Source organism: Dendrobates tinctorius, unplaced genomic scaffold (assembly GCF_039654945.1).
Source record: "Dendrobates tinctorius isolate UK_male_01 unplaced genomic scaffold, ASM3965494v1 ptg000007l, whole genome shotgun sequence".
In the NCBI taxonomy this organism is placed as follows: Eukaryota; Metazoa; Chordata; class Amphibia; order Anura; family Dendrobatidae; genus Dendrobates; species Dendrobates tinctorius.
This window is the reverse complement of record NW_027361675.1, coordinates 30,244,830-30,259,636: the sequence shown is the minus strand read 5'-3', so window position 1 is coordinate 30,259,636 and position 14,807 is coordinate 30,244,830. Positions and strand designations below refer to the sequence as shown.

The window sequence follows — 14,807 nt, the reverse complement described above, 5'->3', positions numbered from 1 at the left end:
AAAGTGAAAGTTTATTGAATACAAAGGAAAGGTAAAATCACATAGATATTAAGGGACTGAAACAACAGAATGAACTCCACGGGTCTACAAAAAAAAAGTGTAGTGCTTATACTAATGAATTCACATATGATAAATATAGAGCAGAATAGCCACATTAAAAGGAGATTTCAAAAGAATGTATAAAGTGCCAAAGATAAAATGAATCCAGAAAGAACCTAGTAGGTCATGTGAACTGTTTGCATAAAATAATACCAAAAATGGCTGCAAAGGCTACCAATGTAGCATCATAAGTATATGGCAGTAAGCAAAACATTTTTTATATAAAGTGCAATAGTGCAGAGGTAAATTCATAGTGACAGTCGGCAGAGTATACCAGAAGGTGCAATGGTGCAGCAATAAATAAGTCAAAAGCCAAAGATGCATGTAGTAGTGCAAGTGCACAAAAGGATTGCTGTACACCGGCTATATGAACATAGATGCAAGCATCTAATGAAGCTAACTGTCACTGGGAGGCATAATTACCGTGTAGACGGAGCGAGGAGATGGCCCCGACATGCGTTTCGCTTGTAGCTTCTTCCAGGGGGACGTGTATGTGACAGGAGTGAAGGTGCCGGTTTTTATATGAGCGCGGTAATGCGGCGCTTGAATCAGCTGAGCGGAGACCCAGGAAGCGGAGGGTCCGGCGTCCCACGTCATCAGTCACCACCCACTATTGCAGCATGGCCATGGCTGGATTGTAATATTTCACCTGTTTTCATTGGTGAAATATTACCAATCGCTCTGATTGGCAGTTTCACTTTTAGCAGCCAATCAGAGCGATCGTAGGCATGTGGGGGCTAAGCCACGCCCCCAGGGGTTAACTTCAAAGGGTCCTCTGTGTGCGGGTCGGGTGACCTTTCAGTGACCCCGGTCACCCGACCCGCAGGGGGGTAATGAATTCATGACGCTGCATGGACGTCATGGGTCGGATTGGCACTGACTTTCATGACGCCTATGTGGTGTCAAAGGTCGGGAAGGGGTTAAGAAATAATTACCTTAATCTTGTTATCCTGTTCACTCTAACAATTTTTTTGAGATGAGTACAGGCCTTCCTTCTTTCTGAGTGTGTTTACTTTGTACCCTTGTCTGTAGAGGAGGAGCTTTACTGGTGCTGAAGTGCAGCACTGACTTATCTCAGCTAAGACAAAGCTAGATCCTCAGGCTACGTTCACACCATGGGCGTAGCCGGGATCAAACCTAGGGGGGGCAGAACCTCATACTGTTCCGCAGAACCTCACTGCACACCTCAGCTGATGCAGAACCTCATACTGCACACCCCTACACTTGAAAATAAAGCCTGCACCTTAAGAAGATGTGGTGATGAATGCAGTCTGTCTATTCCAACTATCAATTGATGTTGATGTGTTACTGAACACGAGCAATGCCTGTCCTGGGCGTCGTTTTGGGCAGCTATGAGGTGTACCTGACTGGTGCTAAAAAAATAAAAAGGAGTGTTAGTCTGTGTGCTACCCGGCTTTCATTCTTTTTTGTACAGATAAGATATGGATAGACAGATATGGATAAATTGATGGATAGAGCAGATTTCTAATCTGCTTTTGCTATTGAAAACATTATCTATGAGCTCAAAATCATTTCAGGTGTTTCAGTTTTATAAAAAGCTGATCTGCTTTTGCAGCTGAAAAACGTATCCTCAAAAAACGCAGCAAAAATGCTGTGTGAATGTAGCCTTAGATCAGGAATAGAACAGCCATTTATAGGACATTTCATAACTATCCCAAATTCCTATGAAAAAATATTCAGCACATTCTGCATTGAACTACTGTACCCAATTTATTATATATTTTAGGAGTCGGTCCATTTTATACCGACCCCGACTCCACAGCCCTGATGTCCTGACACAAATTTGTGCCTTTTGTGATGACTTGCAATGAGCAATAATCCCTAAAAGCCCAAAAGTGTGCAAAGATGTGCTGGGATAGAGATCGGTTGCCATTCCTATCATTTTGAAACAGCACGATGGTGTGTGTGTGACTGCAAGATGTTTTTGATTTGTTCTTGTAAAGTCATTGGCTGCATGAGAATGTGTAGGAGCAGGTAGCCGGCTGTCTGGGACAAATGAACACCCCATATGGAATACAAAATATTTAAAATTGGGAGTTGTTGGTGGTTCATGCCTATTAATGGCTATCTTTACACTCTCCCAAGATATTAAAAAGTAAAATATAAAATTATGAAAGTGACATAAAAATTAGGCTCCACGACTTATTTTACTAGTTGTGAGTCCTTATTTTTAGTAAATTTTTATTTTCTTATTTTGGGTTCCTTTGGATTGAGCAGTGTGTGCTCATGTATTCTTTCCATTTTAGGAAATGTGGCAGCGAGGCTTGTAAGTTGGAAGAAGAGGGGACTGCCATCATGCAGACAAGCGCTGGGCATGCCCATCAGACGGCAAATGGTGATGGCTTGCCCTGCCTTTCTCTCCCTACTAACCGCTCACCTGCCGATGGTTCCGGCATCTCTGGAGATGTAGCAATAAATATACATTCAGAAAGTGGCACAAGATCCGGCCCAAGACATGCTCGACCGACCATTCGGATTCAGAATCGACCTGGTCACACACACTCTCATACCAGTGATATGAGTGGCCATAACGATCCAAATAACACAGATACAAGAGAACATGGCAACAGCATCTCCGAGGTCCTGCATGTCTATCAGTGGTTGGATAAAAGCTTTCCGTATATTTTAATCTTTAGTGCCAAACTCCTTGTTCAGCACCTCACAGGTATGTCTCCTTTTCACTCACATTGTAACTATTTTTGTTTGGCTTAAAGTGGATTTAAGGGAATCTGTCACAAGGTTTTTGCTACCTCATCTGAGAGCAGTATAATGTAGGGGCAGAGACCTCGATTGCAGCGATGTATCATTTATTTTACTGGTTGCTGTTGCTTTGATTAAGACTATATTCTCTGCTATGGATCTACCTATTCTCTAATCCTGATCCTGACCGGGTCATATCGTTGTCGGGATAGCTGGTGCATCGCTAAGTGTAACGGTACCCTAATACTGAGCTCTGGATAATGTTGTCTGCACCACCCACTGATAGGCAGCTTTCGGCCTATCTATGCACAGTATGCACAGAAAGCTCTCAATCGGTGGTCATAGAATCGTAGCGTTGGAAGGGACTTCCTGGGCCATCTGGTCCAACCCCCTGCTCAAAGCAGGATTCACTAAATCATCCCAGTCAGATGTCTGTCCAGCCTCTGTTTGAAGACTTCCATTGAAGGAGAACTCACCACTTCTCGTGGCAGCCTGTTCCACTCATTGATCGCTCTAACTGTCAAAAAGTTTTTTCTAATATCTAATCTGCGTCTCCTCCCATTCAGTTTCATCCCATTACTTCTAGTCTTTCCTTGTGCAAATGAGAATAAAGATGATCCTTCTACAATGTGACAGCCCTTTAGATATTTGTAGACCGCTATTAAGTCTCCTCTCAGTCTTCTCTTTTGCAAACTAAACATTCCCAAATCCTGCAACCTTTCCTCATAAGACATGGTTTGCAGACCGGTCACCATTCTGGTCGCTCTTTTCTGAACTTGCTCCAGTTTGTTGATGTCTTTTTTTAAAATGTGGTGCCCAAAACTGGACACAATATTCCTGATGAGGTCTGACCAAAGAGGAGTAGAGGGAAATAATGACTTCACGTGATCTAGACTGTATGCTTCTGTTAATACATCCTAGAATTGCATTTGCCTTTTTTGCTGCTGCATCACACTGTTGACTCATATTCAGTCTGTGATCTATTAGTATACCCAAGTCTTTTTCACATGTGCTGCCACTTAGCCCTATTCCTCCCATTCTGTATATGCTTCTTTCATTTTTATTGCCCAGATGTAGTACTTTGCATTTTTCCCTGTTAAAAACCTTTCTGTTAGTTGCTGCCCACTGCTTCAGTTTGTTTATTTATGGTGATGGGGTTATACAGAGCTGGAGAACTACATGGCATTAAGGACTAGTCCTGTAGTGATGACATTAGTTTTATTAACAGGTGGTTATCAAAACGACAGCAAGCAGCCCAGTATGTGACAAATTGCTGGAATCAGGTTCTCTGTCTGTACATTGGGCTTCTCTTAGATTAGGTGGAAAAACCTGGTGATAAATTCCCATTAACAGGGTGTGTGCACACGTTGCGGATTCTGCTGCAGATCCCCAGTGGTTTTGGCCCTGCGGGTCCGCAGCAGTTTTTGCTGCAGTGTACAGTACCTTTATATTCTATGGAAAACAAAAACCGCAGTGCACACGGTGCAGATTTTTCCGCACGGATTTGCTGCAGTTTCAAAACCGCAGCATGTCACTTCTTTGTGCGGAATCCGCAGCGGTTTCACACCTTCTCCATTGTAGAGGTGTCAAACCGCAGGGGAAAACCGCAGGCTAATTCGCGGATAAACTACAGGTCTTTTGACCTACGGATTTTGCCAAAATCCGCAGCAGAATCCACAGCGTGTGCACATAGCCGTAATCTCCAGATTCAATGAAATTCCTATTTGGTGCTGTTCTCCTGAAGAGTTGCACTGTTACTTACACATGTCCTTTCTGTAATGATTGACAGCTGTCAGAAAACCTCACTAGGGTATACCTTCGATGTACCATGCAACCAGCTTTCCAAATTTAATTTCATGTAGCGGGCCGTTACTTTGAAAGATTTTGTTGTGTTTTATATTTTAACTTCTTTTTATTTTGTTTTCTAATAGGCATTACTGTTGGAATTGGCCTGCTAACAACTTTTCTGTATGCAAATAAAAGCATTGTAAATCAGGTTTTTCTAAGAGTAAGTAAGTTCTTTGTTAAGTAGCCATGAATAAGGATTACTGACACACACATGAAGATTAGGAGTCTGGAGTGAAATCATGATTTAAAGGAGTTTTGGAAAAGTTTTTTTTTTTTTTTTTTTTTTTTTTTTTTCCCCTCCTCAGGTGTGTTTTGATTGGACAGTAGCTAGTTTGCACTTGACTCTATCAGAAGCTGCTTTAACCCCTTAGCGACCGCCGATACGCCTTTTAACGGCGGTATTTAAGTGTACATAAACCACAGCGCCGCTAATTCACGGCGCTGTGAAGAAAGTGAATAGCGCCCCCCAGTGTCGGATTTTCTCCGAGGTCTCGGCTGCCGGGGGTAGCCGAGACCCCAGAGAACATGAATCGATCGGTTTTTACCAACCCTGCTTTTGCGATCGCCGTTATTAACCCTATAACGGCGACCGCAAAAAAAAAAGCTGCAATTGTGCATTAAATTTCTCTTTCCTCTGATGTGATCGTTGCACATCAGAGGAGAGAGAACTAGGGTCCCCGATTTTCCCCCCCTCCCGGTGGTCCCGCGTCCCGCCGGCGTCCTCCGGTGGGCGCCGCCATCTTGGATCCAGAGAAAATGGCGGGCACATGCGCAGTGCGCCCGCCGGGAATCTGCAGGCTCCGGCTGGCAGATTCCATTCATTCATTTTGATCACGATGATAAACTATCATCATGATCAAAATAAACAAAACGGTACATAATCCCCCCGTTTATCACCCCCTTAGTTAGGCCAACATAACGAAATAAAGAAAATATATTTTTTTTCAGTTTTCCATTAGGGATAGGGTTGGGCTAGGGTTAGAATTATGGTTAGGGCTAACTAGGATTAGGGTTAGGGGTGTGTTGGGGTTAGGGTTGGAGCAAGAATAGAGGAGTTTCCACAATTTACCAACCTTGGGGGTCTAAAAATTGGGTCTAAAAAAATCACTTTTTTGGAAATAAGAAAGACTTTATATTTTCACGGCTCTGCGTTTATAAACTTCTGTGAAGCGCTTGGGGGTTCAAAGTGCTCACCACACATCTAGATAAGTTCCTTAGGGGGTCTAATTTCCAAAATGGGGTCACTTGGGGGGGGGGGGGGGGGAGAGTTTCCACTGTTTAGGCCCATCAGGGGCTCTGCAAACGCAACATGACGCCCGCAGACCATTCCATCAAAGTCTGCATTCCAAAATGGCACTCCTTCCCTTCTGAGCTCTCCCATGCGCCCAACAGTGGTTCCCCCCCACATATGGGGTATCGGCGTACTCAGGACAAATCGCACAACAACTGTGGGGGTATGATTTCTCCTGTTACCCTTGTAAAAATAAAAATTTGGGGGTGAAAAGTTCATTTTTGTGGAAAAAAAAAAATGGATTTCTTATTTTCACGGCTCTACGTTATAAACTTCTGTGAAGCACTTGAAGGTTCAAAGTGCTCACCACACATCTAGATAAGTTCCTTAATGGTCAGAGCAGTTAGGCCTAGAAAAGTGGCTCTTCCAATAGCACTATCATCAAAAAGGACTTACGGAAGCATATAGCCATAAAATATACCATTTTATTCAGTCAATACAAAAACACACAGACATAGACAAATGTAAAAAGGAGATGAGTATCCAATATAACACCCCAGAATACGTATGCACTATAATGGTAATGCACTCATTGCTAACACCATGTACACCATCTGTAAACGGTTCAATATCAAAATGATACATAGAGTCACAAATAGTAAAGCCAGTAGCACCACACTAAGTTACCTGTGTAGCAAATATGATATGGATAAACAAAGCTAGAAAGTGGTAGCTCAAGTGATGACACATTGTTGCCTATCATAACAATGTGCTTTTTTTTTTTTTTACAGGGGTATGGTACCCAGGGCCTGGAGGACAGTCTCCTCTCCTCCACACCGTGGGTACCATCCGCACATGAGACGCTTAACTTCCCGCATGGTGGGCATAGCCACATGCGGGAAGTAAGCGATTCTCATACATTCCTATGGGTGCGGAATCGCAGCAATTCTTTGCGATTCCGCACAAAAGAATGACCATGCTGCGACTTTTTTTCCGCGATGCGATTCTGCCGCGGAAAAAAGCACAGCATGTGCGGAATGCCATAGGAATGCATGGGGAGCGTTCTGTACACGATTTTTAAACGCTTTCGCGCCGAAAATCGCGGCAAAAACGCTTAAAAATCGCATCGTGGGCACACAGCCTAAATATGATGTGGTCCCTAAAAAAAAAAAATGGTTTTGTAAATTTTGTTGTAAAAATGAGAAATTGCTGGTCAACTTTTAACCCTTATAACTTCCTAACAAAAAACAATTTTGCTTCCAAAATTGTGCTGATGTAAAGTAGACATGTGGGAAATGTCATTTATTAAGAAATTTGTGTGACACATCTCTCTGATTTAAGGGCATAAAAATTTAAAGTTTTAAAATTGCAAAATTTTCAAAATTTTCGCCATATTTCCGTTTTTTTCATAAACACAAGACTTATCGAAGAAATTTTACCACTAACATGAAGTACAATATGTCATGAAAAAACATTCTCCGAATCAGCGGGATCCATTAAAGCGTTCCAGAGTTATAACCTCATAAAGTGACAGTGGTCAGAATTGTAAAAATTGGCCCGGTCATTAAGCTGCAAACTGGCTGTCGCTAAGGGGTTAAAGAAGTGACATGCACATTTTTTTTTTTAATGTCTTCAGAATGGAAAAAGCAATAAATAGCTGCTCCAAAAACACTCAAAAGAATGTGCCCATTCATATGTTCAGGCTTTTGAGTTTTGAAAAGACACACAAGTGTTTTAACCCCTTAACGACCGCCGATACGCCTTTTAACGGCGGTAATTAAGGGTACTTAAACCACAGCGCCGTTAATTCACGGCGCTGTGATTTAAGTGAATAGCGCCCCCCAGTGTCGGATTTTCTCCGGGGTCTCGGCTGCCAGGGGTAGCCGAGACCCCAGAGAACATGAATCGGTCGGTTTTTACCGACCCCCGCTTTTGCGATCGCCGTTATTAACCCTATAACGGCGACCGCAAAAAAAAAAAAAGCCGCGATTTTACATTTAATTTCTCTTTCCTCTGATGTGATCGCACATCAGAGGATAGAGAAATAGGGTCCCCGGTCCCCTCCCGGTACCTCTCCCTTGTCCTCCGTCCCCTCCCGGTGGTCCCGCGCCCGCCGGCGTCATCCGATGGGCGCCGCCATCTTGAAAATGGCGGGCGCATGCGCAGTGCGCCCGCCGGGAATCTGCTAGCTCCGGCTGGCAGATTCCATTCATTATTTTGATCACTATGATAAACGATCATAGTGATCAAAATAATAAAAATAGTACATAACCCCCCCTTTTATCACCCCCTTATTCTGGCACACATAATGAAATAAAAAAAATATTTTTTTTTTCAGTTTTCCATAAGGGTTAGGCTAGTGGTAGGGCTAGGGTTAGGGTTAGGCTAGGGTTAGGCTGGTGGTAGGGTTAGGGTTAGGTTAGGGTTAGGCTAGGGTTAGGGTTAGGCTAGGGTTAGGGTTAGGCTAGGGTTAGGCTAGGGTTAGGGTTAGGCTAGGGTTAGGCTAGGGTTAGGCTAGGGTTAGGGCTAGGGTTAGGCTAGGGTTAGGGTTAGGCTAGGGTAGGGCTAGGGTTAGGCTAGGCTAGGGTTAGGCTAGGGTTAGGCTAGGGTTAGGCTAGGGTTAGGTTAGGGTTAGGCTAGGGTTAGGCTAGGGTTAGGCTAAGGTTAGGCTAGGGTTAGGCTAGGGTTAGGCTAAGGTTAGGGCTAGGGTTAGGGTTGGGCTAGGGTTAAGGGTTAGGGTTGGGCTAGGGTTAGGGTTGGGCTAGGGTTAAGGGTTAGGGTTGGGCTAGGGTTAGGGCGAACTAGGATTAGGGTTAGGGGTGTGTTGGGGTTAGGGTTGGAGCAAGAATTGAGGGGTTTCCACTATTTACCCACTTTGGGGGTCTAAAAATTGGGGTCTAAAAAATCACTTTTGTGGAAATAAAAGACTTTTTATTTTCACGGCTCTGCGTTTATAAACTTCTGTGACGCGCTTGGGGGTTCAAAGTGCTCACCACACATCTAGATAAGTTCCTTAGGGGGTCTAATTTCCAAAATGGGGTCACTTGTGGGGGGTTTCCACTGTTTAGGCCCATCAGGGGCTCTGCAAACGCAACATGATGCCCGCAGACCATTCCATCAAAGTCTGCATTCCAAAATGGCACTCCTTCCCTTCCGAGCTCTCCCATGCGCCCAAACAGTGGTTCCCCCCCACATATGGGGTATCAGTGTACTCAGGACAAATTGCATAATAACTGTGGGGGTATGATTTCTCCTGTTACCCTTGTAAAAATAAAAATTTGGGCGCGAAAAGATCATTTTTGTGGAAAAAAAATGGATTTCTTATTTTCACGGCTCTGCGTTTATAAACTTCTGTGAAGCACTTGAAGGTTCAAAGTGCTCACCACACATCTAGATAAGTTCCTTCATGGGTCTAGTTTCCAAAATGGAGTCACTTGTTGGGAGTTTCCACTGTTTAGGCCCATCAGGGGCTCTGCAAACGCGACATGATGCCCGCAGACCATTCCATCAAAGTCTGCATTCCAAAATGGCACTCCTTCCCTTCCAAGCTCTCCCATGCACCCAAACAGTGGTTCCTCCCCACATATGGGGTATCAGCGTACTCAGGACAAATCGCATAATAACTGTGGGGGTATGATTTCTCCTGTTACCCTTGTAAAAATAAAAATTTGGGGGTGAAAAGATCATTTTTGTTGAAAAAAAAATGGATTTCTTATTTTCACGGCTCTACGTTATAAACTTCTGTGAAGCACTTGAAGGTTGAAAGTGCTCACCACACATCTAGATAAGTTCCTTAATGGGTCTAGTTTCCAAAATGGGGTCACTTGTTGGAGTTTTCCACTGTTTAGGCACATTAAGGGCTCTCTGAACGCAACATGGCATCTGATCTTAATTCCAGCCAATTCTGCGTTGAAAAAGTCAAATGGTGCTCCATCCCTTGCGAGCTCTGCCGTGTGCTGAAAAAGGGGTTTACCCCCACATATGGGGTATCGGCGTATTCAGGAGAAATTGTACAACAAATTTTGTGGTTGATTTTCTCTTTTAACACTTGTGAAAATAAAAAAAATTGGTTCTGAAGTAATTTTTTTCCAAAAAAAAGTTAAATGTTAATTTTTTCCATCCACATTGCTTTCGGTTCTGTGAAGCACTTAAAGGGTTAATAAACTTCTTGAATGTGGTTTTGAGCACCTTGAGGGGTCTAGTTTTTAGAATGGTGCCACTTTTGGGTATTTTCTGTCATGTACACCCCTCAAAATGACTTTAAATATGATGTGGTCCCTAAAAAAAATGGCTTTGTAAATTTTGTTGTAAAAATGAGAAATCGCTGGTCAACTTTTAACCCTTATAACTTCCTAACAAAAAAAAATTTTGCATCCAAAATTGTGCTGATGTAAAGTAGACATGTGGGAAATGTTATTTATTAAGAAATTTGTGACACATCTCTCTGATTTAAGGGCATAAAAATTTAAAGTTTTAAAATTGCAAAATTTTAAATTTTTTTGCCATATTTCTGTTTTTTTCATAAATAAACACAAGACTTATCGAAGAAATTTTACCACTAACATGAAGTGCAATATGTCACGAAAAAACAATCTCAGAATCAGCAGGATCCATTAAAGCGTTCCAGAGTTATAACCTCGTAAAGGGACAGTGGTCAGAATTGTAAAAATTGGCCTGGTCATTAAGCTGCAAACTGGCTCTGTCGCTAAGGGGTTAAAGAAGTAAGGTACGTTCTTCAGGCATTTTCTGCTGGGAGGACGCTCCATACTTTAGCATGTAAGTCAATGAGCAGACTAAATGATGTCCAGAAGATGCGGCGGCGACTCTTTTGAGTGTCTTATCAGCGTTTTTGTGTAGAAAATGCTAGCGTCTTCTTCATTGCTTAATAGAATTTATAGAAAAACATCTGGAAAATGACCATAAAAAGACACTGAAATTACACACACAAAATAAAAGATGGATAAAAAAAAAAGCCAGCGGAAAAAATCATCGCAAAAGGGTTCCAGAAATGATGAACAAATGCTAAAGAAAAAAAAAGCACACACTTTAGGTTTTCAAAACTGCAGAGAAAAGGTGGAATTCCAGAAGTGTGTTTGGCATTAAATATTATTTTTGCTTGCTGGAGAAAATGTTACCATAGCCTTAGGGTAGGTTCACACTATTGATGTGTACAGATCTGAGAAAAACAGTCCAATTATTCTGATCATACTTTGATCAGAGTGGTATGAGATTTTCTCGGATGTAGAGAGAAGAAAAACGCTGATATCACTCATACTCGAAAATCTGTTGTGTGCACAAACCCTTTCTGGAGGGTGGTCCGATCGCCTACAAGAACTGAGTGCGCAAATACCCTAATTGAGACATTTTTTTCATCTACATACACAGGGCATGCCATAATGGTTAGGTATGTGCTGGTCGCCCTACTGGGACCTGCACCTATGTGGGGAATGGGCAAGTTCAGAAAGTTCTGCCTTACAAGGTGGTTGCCATTTCAGGTGGAAAATAAGTGGAAAAGTGACCTTGCATTTGCCTCTGGCTACATCTACAAGTGGGTGGGTCTCAGAGTGGAAAACCAAATCTATCGTCCCTTTCTGGCATTTCTAATGAATGAGAAATGCTTTTTTTGTGTGAATACCCTTTAAAGGGAATCTGTCACCCCTTTTTTGAGATATCATATAATATTATTCAATTGTGTGTCACATAAGGATTCTCTTAGTACTTTTGCTTCCCCCTGACCCCGCACCTTTCATGCATAAATACCTTTTTTTATATCGGTTCAGATGTCTGTAAACTGCCGCTGTCTGGTCCGCTGGGCGGGGCTTATTCAACTGCTCCCCCCTCCCTGTCTTGCTCTATGCATTTCTTCTTGTGTAGAGCAAGACAGGGAGTGGGGGAGCAGTTGAATAAGCCCCGCCCAGCGGACTGGACAGCGACAGTTTACAGACATCTGAACCGATATAAAAAAGGTATTTATGCATGAAAGGTGCGGGGTCAGGGGGAAGCAAAAGTACTAAGAGAATCCTTATGTGACACACAATTGAATGATATCATTATATGATATCTCAAAAAAGGGGTGACAGATTCCCTTTAATGTCCTCTGGTTGGCAGGCACAGTTTATGCTTTAATACCCATACTCAGATTACTTATTAGTAATATTTTTTGCCTTTTCTTAAAATAATTAATATTTACCACTCACAACTGTATTTGTGCAGAATTGGGTACATTTAAAAACCTTTTTTTACTTGTTTCATAGGATAAGTATTCCAAATTGCAATGCGTCTGGCTCCTGGTATTTTTGTCCAGCTGCTCAGTGCTTTTGTATTACAGCTTCTCATCTCAGGCACTTTATTATAGGTACGTCTTAATATATACATATATAATGAAAACTTAGACTTCTGACCAATGTTATTCTATAATACCAAGATTGTGTTAGGAAGTCTTTTTATTATTTCCAGGTTACATTACTTTGTATCTTTTTACCTTTATTTTTATAGCTTGATTTTTATGAATCCTGCTCTTGGACCTTTGCAGTTCTGGGATGCTTTGTGGGTTGTGGGTATAACAGACTTTGTTGTGAAATTTTTCTTCATGGGCCTGAAGTGCCTGATTCTCCTGGTGCCTTCTGTTATGATGTCACATACAAGCAAGGTAATCTATTCCAATATTTAATATGCCTTAATCATAGTTGAAGTATTTTCTGATGTAGGCTACTTAGTAGATCTATAGATCATATTTAATAATATTGCAAGTCATGTGAAAACTTGTAATGTTTTGCACTGCTTTTACCCTCTAAATAGTTCCCAAAATCACAAGTTATCCCCTTTCATTTGGAGTATGGGGCTGTGCTAGACCAAAAAACTGCTCTGCATGCAGCCCCATTTAAATGGAGTGTATGCTTGACCTCCACTCCCTTGATTGTTTGGACATTGTCTTTGGCTGCTGAAGAAAGCTGAGTGCAGTACTCAACTATTTCTGGCAGTCCCATTGGCAGTGAATGGAGTGGAGGCCAAGCATGCACACCTCCACTCCATTTGAGAAAGGGATTCCATTTTGCTGAATTAAAGAGGACCAGGAAGGGGTTAAAAAAATTTGTGTACTCTTAGGCAATATCCATATCTGTAGCATCACCACTGGGCCTTCAATTGGTTCTTCTGTCTTTTATCTTTATCTGGGTCTCCAGCCACTCATATCCAGGTCGTCTGCTCACTAGGCCGTATGGTGTCACATGTATCATATCCCACATGTCATGTCGTCGAACCTAGTGACTAGAAGTCTCGGCCACCTGGAATAAAGATAGTGGACAGAGAAGCCGAATAGATGACCGGCGGCTCTGGACAGCTATGGGAGGGCCAAAAAGAAGTGTACGGGTGTGTGTGTGGGTTTTCTGGAAGATTCAATTAAAGGGAATCTGTCACCCCATTTTTCGAGTATCGGCAGCCGGCACCACCATCAGGGATCTATCTACAGCATTCTGTAATGCTGTAGATAAGCCCCGATGTAACCTGAAAGAGAAGAAAAACGAGTTAGATTATACTCAACGGGGGGGGGGGCGGTCCGGTCTTGGTCCGATGGGTGTTGCCGACCGGCGCCTCCCATCTTCTAACGGTGACGTCCTCTTCTTTGCTGCCTGTTGTGGCTCCTGCGCAGGTGCACTGCTCTGCCCTGTTGAGGGCAGAGCAGAATACTGCAGTGCGCAGGCGCCGGACCCATCGGACCAAGACCGGATGGCATTTTTATTAGGCTGCAGGGGCTCCCATGGATTTGTAGAAATGAGCTCAGCAGTGCCGAGGACCTCAGCACTAGTTGCCTGAGCAGCTGCTAGGTCATAGAAAACCCCCTCTCTATGAATCATTGAGGGTCCTTTAGTCTGAGGGTATGTGTACACATTGCGAATTCTGCTGCGGATCCGCAGCAAAAATGCAAGTGATGTACAGTACCATTTTAGCCTATGTAAAAAAAAAAAAATGGTGTGCACATGCTGCGGATTTTTCCACGGATTTGAATCTGCAGCATGTCACTTCTTTTGCGCAGATCCGCAGCGTTTTGACACCTGCTCCATTATAGGAATCCACAGGTGTCAAAACGCAGGGGAAATCTGCACAAAAACTGCAGAAAATCCACAGGAAATCTGCACTAAATCCGCAGGTAAAATGCAGGTCATTTTACCTGCAGATTTAGCAAAATCCGCACAAGATTCCACAGCCGAATCCGCAACCTGTGCATATACATTGATACAACTACAGCTCTGGCAAAAATTAAGAGACCACTGCACAGTTTTATAAAAATCAGCTTCTCTACATGTCTGACAGCCATTCCATTCCAGTGTCAGTTGATGTCCAACCAGAGTACACCTCATTCTACTTAATGTGCTTCTGATTAGGTGATCACCTGAACCAAATCTTATTTAACAGAGGACAGTATAAAAAACCCTGCTGTGGTGTTCACAATCCTCTTGCAATAGGACAAGCTGGATGGCAAAACAAGTGCTAGTAATATCCCAAAAGTAATAGGAATGAAAAAGTAACTTTTAATCATTCCAAAGGAGTTGAAAAGAAAAGTCTTGAGTGAGGAGAAGGGCTCAATTCTGGCTTTATTAGCAGAGGGATACAGTGAGCATCCTTAAAATTTCTAAGATGGCAGTCCATTACAACAAGGTCAAGCAGCAGACATTGGGGACAACAGAGTTACAGACCGGGAGAGGGCAAAAACGACACTCCACTGACCGGGATGACCGTCATCTTATTCGAATGTCACTCAGCAACCGCAGGATGACATCAAGTGACCTACAAAAGTAATGGCAAATGGCAGCTGGGGTGAAGTGCATGGCAAGAACCGTTCATAACAGGCTCCTAGAGGCAGGACTCAAGTCATGTAAAGGTAGAAAAAAGCCTTTCTTCAATGAGAAGC

General features: G+C 42.8%; 1 protein-coding gene across 4 annotated transcripts in view; it reads left to right on the top strand.

The window, feature by feature from the left end:
• The window catches only part of RNFT1 (ring finger protein, transmembrane 1), a 53,894-nt gene that overhangs the window by 17,355 nt on the left and 21,732 nt on the right, over positions 1-14,807 (top strand). For all 4 annotated transcript variants that reach the window (XM_073573146.1, XM_073573139.1, XM_073573125.1 and 1 more), the window contains exons 2-5: positions 2,367-2,785; positions 4,752-4,828; positions 12,154-12,254; positions 12,395-12,548. In XM_073573146.1, coding sequence (XP_073429247.1) covers positions 2,416-2,785; positions 4,752-4,828; positions 12,154-12,254; positions 12,395-12,548 — 702 coding nt within the window. In that variant the 5' untranslated portion in view covers positions 2,367-2,415. The remainder of the gene's footprint in view (positions 1-2,366; positions 2,786-4,751; positions 4,829-12,153; positions 12,255-12,394; positions 12,549-14,807) is intronic.